This window comes from Ostrinia nubilalis, chromosome 23 (genome assembly GCF_963855985.1).
Source record: "Ostrinia nubilalis chromosome 23, ilOstNubi1.1, whole genome shotgun sequence".
NCBI lineage: Eukaryota > Metazoa > Arthropoda > Insecta > Lepidoptera > Crambidae > Ostrinia > Ostrinia nubilalis.
The window spans coordinates 1,421,466-1,435,854 of record NC_087110.1 but is presented as its reverse complement, the minus strand read 5'-3'; the positions used below and the strand labels follow the sequence as shown (position 1 = coordinate 1,435,854).

At 38.2% G+C, this 14,389-nt stretch overlaps 1 protein-coding gene across 1 annotated transcript in view; it reads left to right on the top strand.

Moving 5' to 3' along the window:
• The window catches only part of LOC135083160 (uncharacterized), a 137,505-nt gene that overhangs the window by 99,647 nt on the left and 23,469 nt on the right, over positions 1-14,389 (top strand). Inside the window, exons 4-5 of the mRNA XM_063977895.1 lie at positions 2,177-2,278; positions 6,348-6,456. Coding sequence (XP_063833965.1) covers positions 2,177-2,278; positions 6,348-6,456 — 211 coding nt within the window. The remainder of the gene's footprint in view (positions 1-2,176; positions 2,279-6,347; positions 6,457-14,389) is intronic.

Below are 14,389 nucleotides of genomic sequence, written 5' to 3'. Positions count from 1 at the left end.
CGGACGGATTCGATTTTCGGAAAGTGTGACTAGTCTAGTCTACTAATAGACTCACTGATCGCGTTTCGTCACGACATGCAACGAGACAATGAGCCAACTATCCGGCCGCCGGATATCCGGCTATCCGGCCTAGCAGCTGGCCGGATATCCGGTATCCGGTATCCGGCCAAACAACTATCCGTTTCATCTCTACTCTTAATAGACATAAAGTTCAAAATCTTTACATAGGTAAAAAAATATTTGCGCTTCTAGAAATACCTCGTAGGAGAGACAGTTGTTTTGAAACAGAAGTTGAGTTGAATTGAAACACTACCGATTTCTCAGAACTTAAAACTGTTACTGTGCTGGATACAACATAATTCTTACTACTTGCTTCTTTCCGGTCTATTCCACTTTGATCACCTGGATTAGATCACCCTGGTGATCATAGGCGACACTTTGGTGTCCTTTGATCACCCATGGATGTACCGGGATCCCGGAATTGGAAACCCTAGTGATACAGTTGAAATTTTCACAGATAATTAATTTCTATTACCGCTGTTATAAGCTAATACTAAAAACAGAGTAAACAATATTGAAGTGGGGCTCTCATACAAGTAACATGATATTTTTGCAGTTTTTTGGTCGAAATTACAACCTACAAGTGTACGGAACCTTCGGTGAGCGACTACGACTAGCACTTGGCCGTTCTTTTTAAGTAGCATATTAGATTATGGTCAGGCGGATCCTGTTCCAGTAACGTTGCTGAAATTCCCGTTTAATACCTCCTCTCACCTTCGGGGACTGGTAATTTTATCGCCCCTCAATGAGAAGATAGTACAGCCAGTACATGCTCTTGTAATTGGTATTAAGGATTCTACTGGTAGTGATATGACTTTAGTATGAAAATGCTTCATTTATTTTAGGTAGGTACTCGTTTAAAGTGAAGACCAATAAACATAGTTCTTAACCAACTGTTGAACAGTTTTACTTCAAAATTTTTTACTCTACCAATAAGATTTGGCTATTAATGCCAATTGAAAGTGTAAACAAAAAATTCTACATCCTAATAAAAGAACGCAATTTCTAAAAAAACAAACACTTGAATAAAAACTTAACTGGGCACTTGTTGCAAAGCGCATTATTTTTTGTAAGAGCAATACCGTTCTAACTCCAAATTTAAAAAATCTGCGACCTCTTTTAAAAAGTGCAAATCTTCAATATTTTACGAATGGTTCCCTATTTCTATGGAATGTCCTGGCTGATATAGTTCAGTCTAGGTCATTATACTAATGAATATAATATATGTGTAATGAACAGCTTCCTGCTCACCCTTGTTCGTTGGCGAATACCTTATTTTTCACGACATGCGCCTATTATTTTTAATATGTTACAATTATTTTTAACAGAAGATATTTAAATACCTATCCTGTACAATGAGAGTTATATACGAAATAACCGCAATTTCCTAGGGTTTATGTTAGTCTTAATTAAGACTTAAATGAACGGTATGAATTGTTTTCATTTAGTGGACGTCCTATAGCTGAAATGATGATGATGATGAATTTGAACGGAGTACAAAGGAAAGCGAACTTACTGAAATGATTCAAACTCCATCTTATTATTATTTTCAACGAAAAAGAACATTTTAATTATAATTTTTCACAATAAAAAATTCCTTGTTTTGTACCTTAATTAGTTATAAACTGTTAATCAGGTGTAATACAGGTACTTGAGAAAAACTAATTACTCAAAGAATTAACTTCTTCAAAAGTACCCTATATTACACCTGATTACTTTTAATTAAATGTAAAGTTAGTGTATTGATTACTTTGAAATCAAAAAAGTCTATTAAGTTGTTAATAAGGGACATAATTTTAGTTCCAATAATACAATATCCTTGAAAGCCTCCGCTGAAACTCGCGGTTCAGTACCGAAAATTAGGCTGGGTTGCACCATCTTACTTTAACTTTGACAAACGTCAAAAATCTGACGCCGGTTATCGTTATAGTTACGGTCAAAGTTAGGTGGTGCAACTCAGCCTTAGTATATAAGCCCACCGCGGGCGGCCCATGCAACGCAGGCGGGCAGTTTTATGGAAAAACTTAGGGATTTGTCAAACCTCAACTCCCTAACTGATTGGTTAACATTTAGTTAATATTTGATTATACTTAGCAATGTTATCTTTTTGTTTCAGGTATCATGGATCAGAAGAAAAGACTACCATCTGTTAACAGTAGGTCTAACGACGTACAGTTCAGACCAGAGGTTTCAAGCCATACATCTTCAGCATTCAGAGGTAACTTTGCTCATATTAATATTACTCTTATAAAATTATGTCATGATTTTTATTAGCATCCACAAGGTGGACCGACGACCATATAAAGGTAGCAGGAAGGAGCTGGATGCAGATCGCTACCAACCGCGCGATATGGAAATCATTGGGGGAGGCCTATGTTGAGACGACCTGTAGCTAAAAGGATGATGATGATACGTAGCGTTTCAACTATAAAACACTTTTTGGTTGTTTCGTCTTCTTGTTGGTTGATGTTTGAAACTAATAAATTATAGTACCTAACTTAAGGCAGTTCATTTGGTCTGGCTCCAAGGCTATTTTATATTACATTTCTTAGGAAAATTACAGCTTACCTATATCAGTTGTTACACCTTTGACAATTTAGAAGTAAGAAAAGACACGAATTGTTAAAAAAGATGGTGGACTGTATTATAGAGAGGCCTGCCGGTGGTGATTGTGGTATGCCACTAGAATCAAGGAAACTCCAAAAAAAGGGCCAAAACAGTAGGTATATTGCAGCTTTGCAGCTCAAAACATTAACACGAGAGTGTACAAAAAAAGCAACTTCAAAAACTCTAAATCTAAAACAATATTAAAAAAAAGTAAAAAACCATAAACAATTATCAAAAAGGATTGCTGGCCAAACTGCCAGCAACATCCTCCACCCCCCTGGCAGAGCCGATTTAGTCAGGAGGGGGACTGGATGGTAGTTTGACCAGCTTGGTGACTGGTCGCCGCAGAATTCCGCCGGGAGTGGTGACCTCTGTGACGCGGATTATTCCGTCCTTGCCGGGGTGGACCGCAGATATTCTGCCTCGAGGCCATGTTCCCCGCGGGAGATTACCGTCCGCGATAAGGACGAGGTCACCAACTCGGAAATTCTGCGACGAAGAAGATCAATATTAGAAATAGTTCGAGCATTATTTATTGTATAAAATTCATTTCTGTATTTTCCTCTTATTTTAAATGAAACGTACTGTATATCTTGCTCACAAACCATACCTCCTACGCCTTGTATACGTATGCGTCCATCTCTGCCCTGGGTACCTATTTGACGCGCGATGGTGGAATCTATTAGACTCGCTGTAGATCCATCGTCCAGCAACGCGAAGGTTTCAACATCACCTTGGGGTCCCCTTACTACAACAGGAATCACCTTTAGTAAAACTTTCCGTGAGGGATGTGACGGGGCTAATGAACACGAAAGGGCAGTATCATTAGACAACGGATGCTCAACAGGACTAGATGGTTGAACTATCGGTTGGATATTGCTGTCATTAGTCTCCTGTTCGACGGAAACGCAGGTGGACATGTTGGGCACGGACGGTTGACAAAAGGTAGGTGCAGCAGCATTTTTAGAAAAACTGGTTGACGTACGATGTAACAGTTGATGATGATTTAGTCTACATTGATTTATGCCACACATTTTTCCTTTGGCACATGAACGCCATTGATGTTTCTTTTGAGATAAACATTTATAACAAATTTTATTATCACGAAGAAATTGTACTCTTTGGTCAACATCGATAGACTTAAAACCTCCACAGTCTATGATACTATGAGATTTATGACAAAAACGACAAGTGTCAGTTACGTCTGTCACATGGACGTGACACTTCCTGTCATGTGTATTGTTTTGAAAATTCATTTTATTTACAGGAAAATTTTGTTGAGGAATTAAACCAAAACGTGTGTGATTTCTGGATTCGAAACGAAGAAAATCAGATAATAATTCCAATTTAGATTTCTCACCTGTGTGTTCAGCGGCATAGCGTGTCCACAGCATACGCATCAACGGTGTTAACTTTATTAAAATTGTGTTGTAAAGTTCTGGTGAATACAAATACTCCGATTGATCTAAATGTTTCAAAACTGAAATTAAATTGTGTACACGACATGAAATGGTGTTTAAATCTTTGAGATCTGTTTGTAGTCTAGGTAATGAGCGAATTTGTGCAAGCTCTTCTAAAACTATGAGTTCCGGCCGTCCAAAATTATCTTCTAGAGCTTGTATGACCTCTTCAGGGTCTCTAGAAGTCAGTAAGAGGGCGGACACAGATAGAGCTGCGTCTCCGCGCAAGGAAGATCGAATCCGTGCTAAATTTTCGGTGAGAGAGCATGACTGACTGGTATGATAGTATGACTGTTTGAAAGCTATCCAGTCAGCTGGTTTTCCACTAAAAATAGGTAGTTGAGATGGTCTAGGTTTGTTGGTTAAGGAAGTGATGGCACGAGCTAGCTCTCTAATGTCATTAGACTGATGATGACAAGAAGGAGAAACTAGATGTGGTTCTACATGTTTTGACGTCAACTGACTATGATTAGGTAGTAAGCCTTCTGAACCTTTGGGTACCGTGTTGACAGCATCAAAAGGACCTGGACTGTCCTCTGCACTTGAAGCGGCGGGATTCTGCGGCTGTGCGGCGGCTGATACGATATCCGAGAAATGGTCAGGCAAACTGTGAACCCAAGAGTTGACGGAATTATTGCGTGTACTAGACTCGATGGCAGCGAGTTGAGCTGCCAGAAGTTTGTCTTGAGCTACCCTCTTTGCCTTAGCTAACTGCTCCTCAATTTCAAGCATAGCCTTAGCGTGAAGAGCTTCGGCCTGTAAGCGAGCTTTAACTGTGCTGGATGTAGATTTAGACCTATTAGAGTGAGTACCTCCAGCATTTGAGGTGGAGATATCGACGCTTGGAGTGGCTCCAAGCGAACCTCCACCTGCTTGAGGCACCGTGACACTAGGATCTACACATACCTCTGAGGCTTGGGGCTCTGTAGGGTTACCTGATTGGTTCTTTACCTTGCTTCTAGTGAGCATGGTACCTTCACCTCTCCTATCGGAGGACCAATGAATATTAAAAGATGGTTGGGAGAAGCAATTTATGGAAAAAACTCCAAAAAGGGGAAAAAGCAGTATCTTGCTCAAGACGTCAAGACTCTAAATCTAAAACAATATTAAAAAAAAAGTAAAAAACCATAAACAATTATCAAAAAGGATTGCTGGCCAAACTGCCAGCAACACGAATCAATGTTGCGTTTCTTGTAAAATAAAGTGACATAATAAAAAACTTACGGATGCGGGCAGCGCAAGAGGAGGCCTTTGTCCAGCACGTCCTTCGGCTGAAACAAAAAAACAATACATGTTTCAGTTCACTCGTCACTAAATCTCAGAAACTTCTAGTGCAAGGAGTCTCAAATGCATGAGGGTTCCTTTAGTTTAGATCGTAGGTGCTCAATAAGACGGGATTTTGCAAAATTGTACCCCTAAGGGGGTAAAACGAGATCTACGCGTACGAAGTCGCGGGCGGCCGCTAGTTTAAACATAAAGTCGTCCTATAAGGTCGTTTTCACATTAGGGCATGAGCAGTAGCGGCAGCGGCGTTTTTATAATGTGAAGGCATGCATACGCTGTCAAATATACTCAACATCAAATAAACCGCACCTTTCGCGACGCGAACTTTAACGATTTTCTTCTGACACAATCATGGTGCCCCAACAATATTGGTATTATTTGAAAGCCCAATAAATATCCTTAAAGAAAAACACATTTAATTTCGTAATAAATGATGAACATGTACCATAAATGTGACTTGAAAAAAGACCTCACTTTGGGCTTACCTCTGGGATCAATTAGACCAAATTTTATGGTTATAAAACCAAATAATGATCACACGTGTCCTATTTAACAGATGGATAGGGATTAATCCCAATTTAACAGTTTTATAGCCATAAAAGTTGGCTTTAGCGTAACTACCAATTTTTTGAAGAAGTGACTCTGGATCCTTCTAAAGACACATTTTTGGGGTAAAAACCTTTCCTTTAATGAAATAAAGGTTAGAACTAGGCTTTTAAATGGTGTCAATATTGGTGGGAAGTGGGGATGCATACGTTTGAAAATGCTTGTCGCGGGAGGTGCGATTTATTTGATGTCGAGGTAGTATGAAATTATCGGCAGCGCATCTGTCGCGCTGCTAAAGTCGCCTAAATGTGAAAGCGCTCTAAGCCGTAAGCAAAACTTAGTATGAATTTATATTAAAATGGAACGTAAAACGTGTCAATTCTTCCACAGGACTGGACCCTGAAGGTCCGTTTCGTTCAGAAGCGGGACGCCGGTATCTACGAGTGCCAGGTGTCGTCGCATCCGCCCACCAGCCTGTTCCTAAGGCTCGACGTAGTCGGTAAGACATTTATTAGATAATCTTTATTTATTTTTATTTAATAATGTAGAGAATAGAGTCACAATAGAGTGCTGAAAAATACCAGAACAAACAAAGTTTAGAATTTATGCATCCACCTACAGCTTTTTATTGGAATAGTAAAAAATAAATTACTTTTATGACTTTTGCTGCACACCAATACAAAAATTCGGCATATTCCGAAACTGAGGAGTAACATGTTACTAGGTATACTTCTTAGGTACAAAATTTAGGCATCTTATCGCTAGGAAACATAATTTTCTAAACATCTCAGACTTCTCAGAGAGGATTTGAGATAAAAATAAGGGACCGTCTACAAAAAACAAGATATATAATTAACTTTTTTTTTTTAAATAAAACCGACTTCAAATGCGTCAACACAAAAAAAACTAAAAATTAAAAAAAAGTTCTACCCTTGGGGGTGAAATATTTTCTTCAAATTCGCATGAAACCACCCTTTTGATAATACCTATTCAACAAAAAAATAATCGTTCAAATTGGTTCATAATCGGCGGAGATATTGCGTATAAAAAAGTTCATCCCCAATTTTCCACCCTTGGGGGTGAAATATTTTCTTCAAATTCGCATGAAACCACCCTTTTGATAATACCTATTCAACAAAAAAATAATCGTTCAAATTGGTTCATAATCGGCGGAGATATTGCGTATAAAAAAGTTCATCCCCAATTTTCCACCCTTGGGGGTGAAATATTTTCTTCAAATTCGCATGAAACCACCCTTTTGATAATACCTATTCAACAAAAAAATAATCGTTCAAATTGGTTCATAATCGGCGGAGATATTGCGTATAAAAAAGTTCATCCCCAATTTTCCACCCTTGGGGGTTGTTTTTTCTATTATTAAATTTAAATGGGACCACCCTTGAGGTATTACCTATACGCCGAAAAAAGATTTGTTCAAATCGGTTCATAATTGGCGGAGTTATCGCGTAACAAACATAGAAAAAAAAAACATACGGGTCGAATTGAGAACCTCCTCCTTTTTTGAAGTCGGTTGAAAAGTAAACAGATTTTGTTATTTTTTAAAATCTTCAAATTCTTTGTTGTAATAATTTCTGGTTAGGAAGTTATACATTTTTAACCTAGTTGTCCATTCAAACCCTGTATAAAGTATTTTTACCTACCCTGTGTATTACATCTGCCTCGTTAACTTTTTTTTTTATTTACTACCGCTAGTTTATTTATTCTAATTTCTGAAAAACGAGCGTTAAAATTTTGCGGAAAATTCATCGCAATAAAGCACGAGTTTAGATTAGCATCGGCGAGCTCACGTTGCAATACGAGATTTCGGTCAAAGATTCCAATTTACAGAATTGTGCTCGCTGCAGTCGCAAATGAGATACAAACAGACCATCAAAACAAGCCAAGAGCGAGTTGGATCAAATTTGAATTCAAATTCAAATTGTTTGTTTGTATGTAGATTGTAGATGTAGGAAGGCGCTGGATGCAGGCCGCTTCCAACCGTGCGATGTGGAAGTCATTGAGGGAGGCCTATGTTTAGCAGTGGACGTCCTGTGGCTGAAATGATGATGATGATGTAGATGAATGCCCTTTTCAGGGCATTTGTACAGGACCAGAATGTAACTTGCCCAACTATCACTTTGGGACGGCATATTGGTTGGAGCTGAGAAGTGGCGGAAGAAACTAACACGCACGAAGGGTTTGTACCATCGTATAGGATGCTAAATACTTTCTTAAATTGGCCAGTAATAAAAATACACATAGGTGCATACTCTAAATCTGTCTGTGTCTAATTATACACTTTGTGTCAAATTTTAACTAAATACTATATAGAGCTTGCTGACAGTGGAAAAGAAAGACAGAAATGGCATACCTATGAAAAGGTCCGTAACAATACTTTGAGTATGAAACTCAAAAAAATATGGCACAAAGGTACCACTAAAAAAATACTTTACAAAGTAACGTACCTAATATTTCCCACAGCAAACCTGTGGTTCAATAATATCAGTTTATCAAAGCTACGAACGCCAATATCCTTCCATAAAAATTCCTTTGCGCCTGAAATTCTCGCTCAGTTTATACAGGGTGTTACTTTGCATTCTTGCCATATTTACAGAGGTTACTATATTACTGATACTGAACACAAATCCGTAAAAAAATAATGCCCGAAAAAATTTTTTTTTAATCTTGAGTATTTTATTTTATCGACAATCTGTTAAACACATCACTAATTATCGTAACGCATGCACATCACTTGTTGGCGATGGCGATGGAGACTTTTTTACTTTTTATTGTATTTTTAAATATCTATTGCAATCTATTGTCTTTAAAATGTCTTTTTGACACTTGTAAAAAACTGAGAAATCCATCAAACACAAATCACGTTATAAATAATACAAAAATGACTGAAGTGTATTCAAACAACGAATAATTTAATCAAAATGGTGCTTGGAGTGTCTGCAAGACGTCTTAGACGAAATGCTTGATGACGTACCCTTAGCGTTACACCAAATGCTCTACTACCAGCAGGATGGTGCTCCCCCACAATAAGGACGTCAAGTGCGCGAATAATACGTTTGGTGAACAGTGGATTGGACGAGTGTGGTCCAGTAGCTTGGCCACCACGATCCTCGGACCTGACACCAATGGATTTTTGGAGTGACTTGAAACGACTGGTATGCGCAGAAGAGATAAACAGTGTAAACGCGTTACATGAAATGATTGTTTTAGTGAAACTGTGAGACAAAACGTTTATGTGTTGCGAAAACTAAAGCGAAAAACCTACGCTTCGCCGTGCTAGACTGTGCCTTCATCAGAACGGAGGACACGACACACACATGCTTCGCAGTACGTAAACTTTGTAAGTAGGAACTTATAAATAAATAATTAATTGTGAATAAGGTGATTTCATTTCATACTTAATTTATTAATTTGTAATAATAATTATTACGTATTTTTGACGGTCCTAAGCCCGTAAAGTAGAAAGGAAAATCTGAAATCAACTGAAGAGTATTTTAAAATAATTATTATGACTGGATAAAAAGGCTGGTACCCAGAGCCATAAAACAACAGATTATTAAGAACTAGGCCACGCCTACTAGGTTTATTCCACTTGCACCTGTAGAACGTGCGAGATAAAATGGGTTTATTCCAATTTGTACTGAAAAACCAAATTTACTAAAATCTTAGTGTACTTTCTTTATGGGAGTCTCTTGTTTATCTTAAATAATAGGTATTGTTCCCTACTTTTATCTCTGTGAATATGGCAAGAATGCAAAGTAACACGGTGTATAAAACTTTGAAATTGGAGCGGCTATTACGTTACGTATCTCTCTAATCAGAATAATAGAAATCGAGTATTTTCACCTTGGCTCTGGAAAACCGAAATAAGTCCAGTTATCCCAGTTATTCGATTTGATCGGACTGAGTCCGGACGAATTGACAAATAAAACAAATAATTTGCTTTATTGGCTAGGGCAGGGCGCGAACGAGGATTTGCCAGCGATTTATTGAGGCGTATTTGGTCTTCCATTTTGTCGATACATTTCCAGTTTGCAGTCTGTTTTGATTTTCTGGAATAATGCTGGAGATGTTCTGAATTTTATAAATGTCTCGATGCGATCACCTTTAGTGTTTTAACGTGTAGAGAACAGCATTTTTGATCAGTATTGAAACTTAATGGATCTCACTATACCTGAACTACTAAATTAGTAGTTAGCATCGTGTGATGTGGAAGTCATTGGGGGAGGCCTATGTTCAGCAGTGGACGTCCTGTGGCTGAAATGATGATGATGATGCGTAGAGATCGACTTGGAGTTCATTCGTTTCAGACAAACGACGTCCACTGCTGGACAAAGGCCTCCTCCAAGGATTTCCAGAACGACCTGTCCTGCGCTGCCCGCATCCAGAACCACCCCATCGAGGACAAACTTAAATTCACATATTTTACTTGGATGCCTTTTTCGGAGTTAGAATTGTTTAAACTTTTGAAAACGTTCATACTGAAGCTAAGTTAAAGCTTTCGTTATCAATATTTTCCGATCAAACTATATCAATCAAGCTTGTAGTCACTAGGATAGTGACGTCACGGTTGCGCAAAAAGTTTTGGTAACCGTAGAGTCCGGTAATCTTTCTTGACGATTCAGTCAAATCACGTATGCGTACCGCCTTTTGTTCAAAAAACGCTAACGAGTGAGTGACTTAATCGGGAAAAAGGTTTCCCTCTATTCCAACCAATCCGGTTAAGGAAAAGAGTATACGAATTCGTACCGGACTCGAATTTTTTAAATTGGTTAATTTGATTAGCACAAATTCGGGTATTTAAGAAATTGGAGATCTAAGAAAGTTTGAGAGAAATGAAAAATTGGTGACTTATTAACTGGAATTGAAGTAATTTTCAGCGAGTTTTGATACATTAAATGTCTTGGCTATGGATTTTTTTTCAACGATTGTTATCTATAAATTCTGAGCTAAACCGCAAGAATTTTCAATTTATCTCCTTTGATAAAAACAAGAACATTTGAAGCTCACTCAAAGAGTTTAATTTAAAAAGAAAATACTTCGCTCCTTTCATGTAAGCCCTCTAAAAACATTCTAGTACGGTTGATTTTATTTTAAGTCTTTTAATACTTTTTAGGCTTCGTTAGAATATACCCCGTTGTAAATTAGTTTAACGGCACACAAAAAACACCCCTTTGTGGAGCGTTTTTGTATCTTTTTCTGTGGGTTTCCTTTAATATACAGATCCTACATTTATATGGTAATCAGAGACTGGTGTTAAAATATCATCGGGGACAATGCAGACTTAGCGGTAAGGGACGTGAGTTTAAATAGGGGCACCGTAACCATATATTATGCTGTATTTAAATTTGGTAAGTAGGTCTTAGTCATATTAGAGAACGAAACTCAAAGCTCAATTCAATTTAAGGGTTCTAATTGGTCGAATTTTCAACATTTAGATCATACAACAGCATCTTAAGGGCTTATTCCCACGGCAATCCAGATTTCAAGACCCCGCAAAACTAGACTGTCTTGTGAATACGATTCATGTGCGTTTGAAATTCAAATTACAAATTCAATCGGATCGATTTTTTGCGGGACACCGCAAACGGGATGTTTGTGTGCACGTTAATATTATAACACGTATGCTGCTAAACGGGATACTGAAAAAAGTCTTTCTGCAAAAAAAACGGGGTGTCTCCGTGGGAACAAGCCTTAACTGATATCGAATTAAACTCCTACATAAAAGTTAAAAGTTGTTTTGTAAGGGTGAGTTGCACCACCTAACTTTAACAATAACTACAACGATAACCGGTGTATTATGTATGGAGTTTGACAGATTTTTGTAAGATGGTGCAACCCACCCTAAGACTTGTGTAGCCAAGTTTCGCAAATCTTGAGATAAGTCACCCTTCAGATAGTTTCGTTGGTATTTTTAGACTATTTTATCATGTTTTCAAATCGTTGAACCCTTAAAGAAGAATAGGAGCTAATTTTAAGAAACTTTGCTCTTACAAAGTCATCTTTTATGCGATAGGTACTGATGATACAGCCCTTTGAGATATACTTTTAGTCAAAGCTGAAAAGAAGCGCCACAAAAAACCATATTTGAAAATAAAAGAAAAAATACTTCATCATGTCTGTGATTCATAATTTTTTCAATAAAGTTCATAGTAAACAGATTCAAGTTTAAAAACGTGCTTGACTTGACTTGCGTAACACCATTGCGTTAAAAAGGTTCCTTTATCATTTCAGCCCAGTTCGCGCTACCTCTACCGGCACGGTTCATAGAGCAGTCTAACGACCGCTATTTGTCGCCGCCTAGTAGATAAATCCTGTCACGCGTTAGATCCGTTCGTTGTTTAGAGTTCGACACCATTAAACAAGGGGGTTAGGGGGATGGGGTGACCGCGAGGTCATTAGGATTGTGTACGTCACGGATGAAACAGGAAGCTAGTGTTTTGGAATTACTATCGGGGTGAATGTTTGAGCTAATGAGCCAGTGTTTGGCGAAAATGGCTCAATCTGCTTGAAGGCTCAATTTGCAGTTTGTACTGGTATTAGACATAAGATAACTTTTTTTGATTAAATAAATGTAAGTTGACAACTGGGAAACAAACACAATACTTTTTGGTCTAGTCAGAGCTACGAGTATGTTGCTATAGAATCAATATATATCCTATTACCACCCAAGTGAGATACACGCCAAGAGCTTCCTCGTTGTGGATAAAAAAGAAGTTGTTTGTTTTTTAAACAGACATAATTATTGTGTATTTTTTTAATAAAAAAAAACAAATAGGTTATTCAGTACATCCCTTTCCAGGGCACCTAAACACATTCCAACAAATATCGCTTGCCCTACCATACTTAACTACCACCTACTTAACTACCATACATACCTCTAACTTATTTGCACATTGAACTTGATTGAACAGGGTACAACAGGCAAACTTAATGCCATGGCATTTTCCTACAGTTAACCTTCGACAAATCTATTTTCAATACTCGTGCTACAAACATTGTCTCCAAAAAGATAATGTTAACACCACATCCACGCTCGTTATGAGATCAAAACGGCCGATTTCTGTGCACTGGCTTGGAATATGTATAAAAGTAATTTAATTAGCGTTTCGTAAAAGCATCCATCCATACATCGAAAATCGGATTAAATGTGTGGGAGGCGTCAATAAGTAGGTATACACATAATATTGTGATGAAGAGAAAATGGATTTCACGTGAGTAATTTGGAAACTTATTTCCCACTTGAAAGGACTAGGTAGTATAATCGGTGCCAAGGGACACTGGCAATTTTGCTAACAAATAATGCCGAATACTTATCGATATCGAGATGCCTATGTATCTGGTCATCAGCATCATCATTTCAACCATGGAAATCATTGGGGGAGGCCTATGTTCAGCAGTGGACGTCCTGTGGCTGAGATGATGATGATGAAACCAAGGAAAAAATATAATCGACCTAATACAAGAAGAACTGCATGTCAATCACCAGAGTTGCGAAACGCCTATAAACTCATAATAATGTTAGGAATAAAACAGCACTGCTGAGTCGATTTTTATCGAATAGTTTACAAAATTACCAGTTGAAATTGGCGCGGATTATGCCTAGATAGGATATAAAAAATGCCAGACGTGTGTAATATTACTTTCCAGACAGAACTTTCATATAAGTTATTGAGCGGGCGTGTTTCTATCAAGGTGTCAACACTTCAGTCGTATGATTATGGAGAAGTCGATAAAGCCCGTTGAGACTATCGATAATACATAAAATAATAATAAGTTTATGAAACACGAAGCTGCTTCTTTCGTATTGCGAAAACACTCATATTCAAGGTCACCCACAGGGAGGGAGCGTGCTATGCTCGGAGTTCGGAATTCGCTGCCTGCTGCTGTATTTCCTGAACACTATAATCCGGGCGTTTTCAATTCGAGAGTGAATTGGCATTTACAGGGCAGATATATACCATCCTAGACTGCATCTCACTTAACACCAGGTGCGATTGTGGTCAAATACCTGCCTTGTCTAGCATAAAAAAAAAGATTTCCTACGTGATCGAATCAGATATAAGGAGATCCATAGGAAAACCAAAGTAACCGATATAGCCTGCAGAATTGTCATACTTAAGTAGCAGTGGACAGGCCACATAGCTTATAGAACTGATGACCGTTGGGGTAGAAAAGTTCTGAAGTTGCGACCACAGGACATAGAGTAGGCAGGGCTCCCACTCGGTGGACAGATAACCTGGCGAGGGTATCGAATCATCTGGATGCGGGTAATGTAAGACCTTTCGTGGTGGAGTCTTTGAATTTTGGAGTGTAGTGTGTAGCGGAGTTTTGGTTGAAACGAACGAACTCATATAAATACAGGGTATCCAATCTCGTACTTCGCCATCACGGCTTGGAATTCTACTAGTACT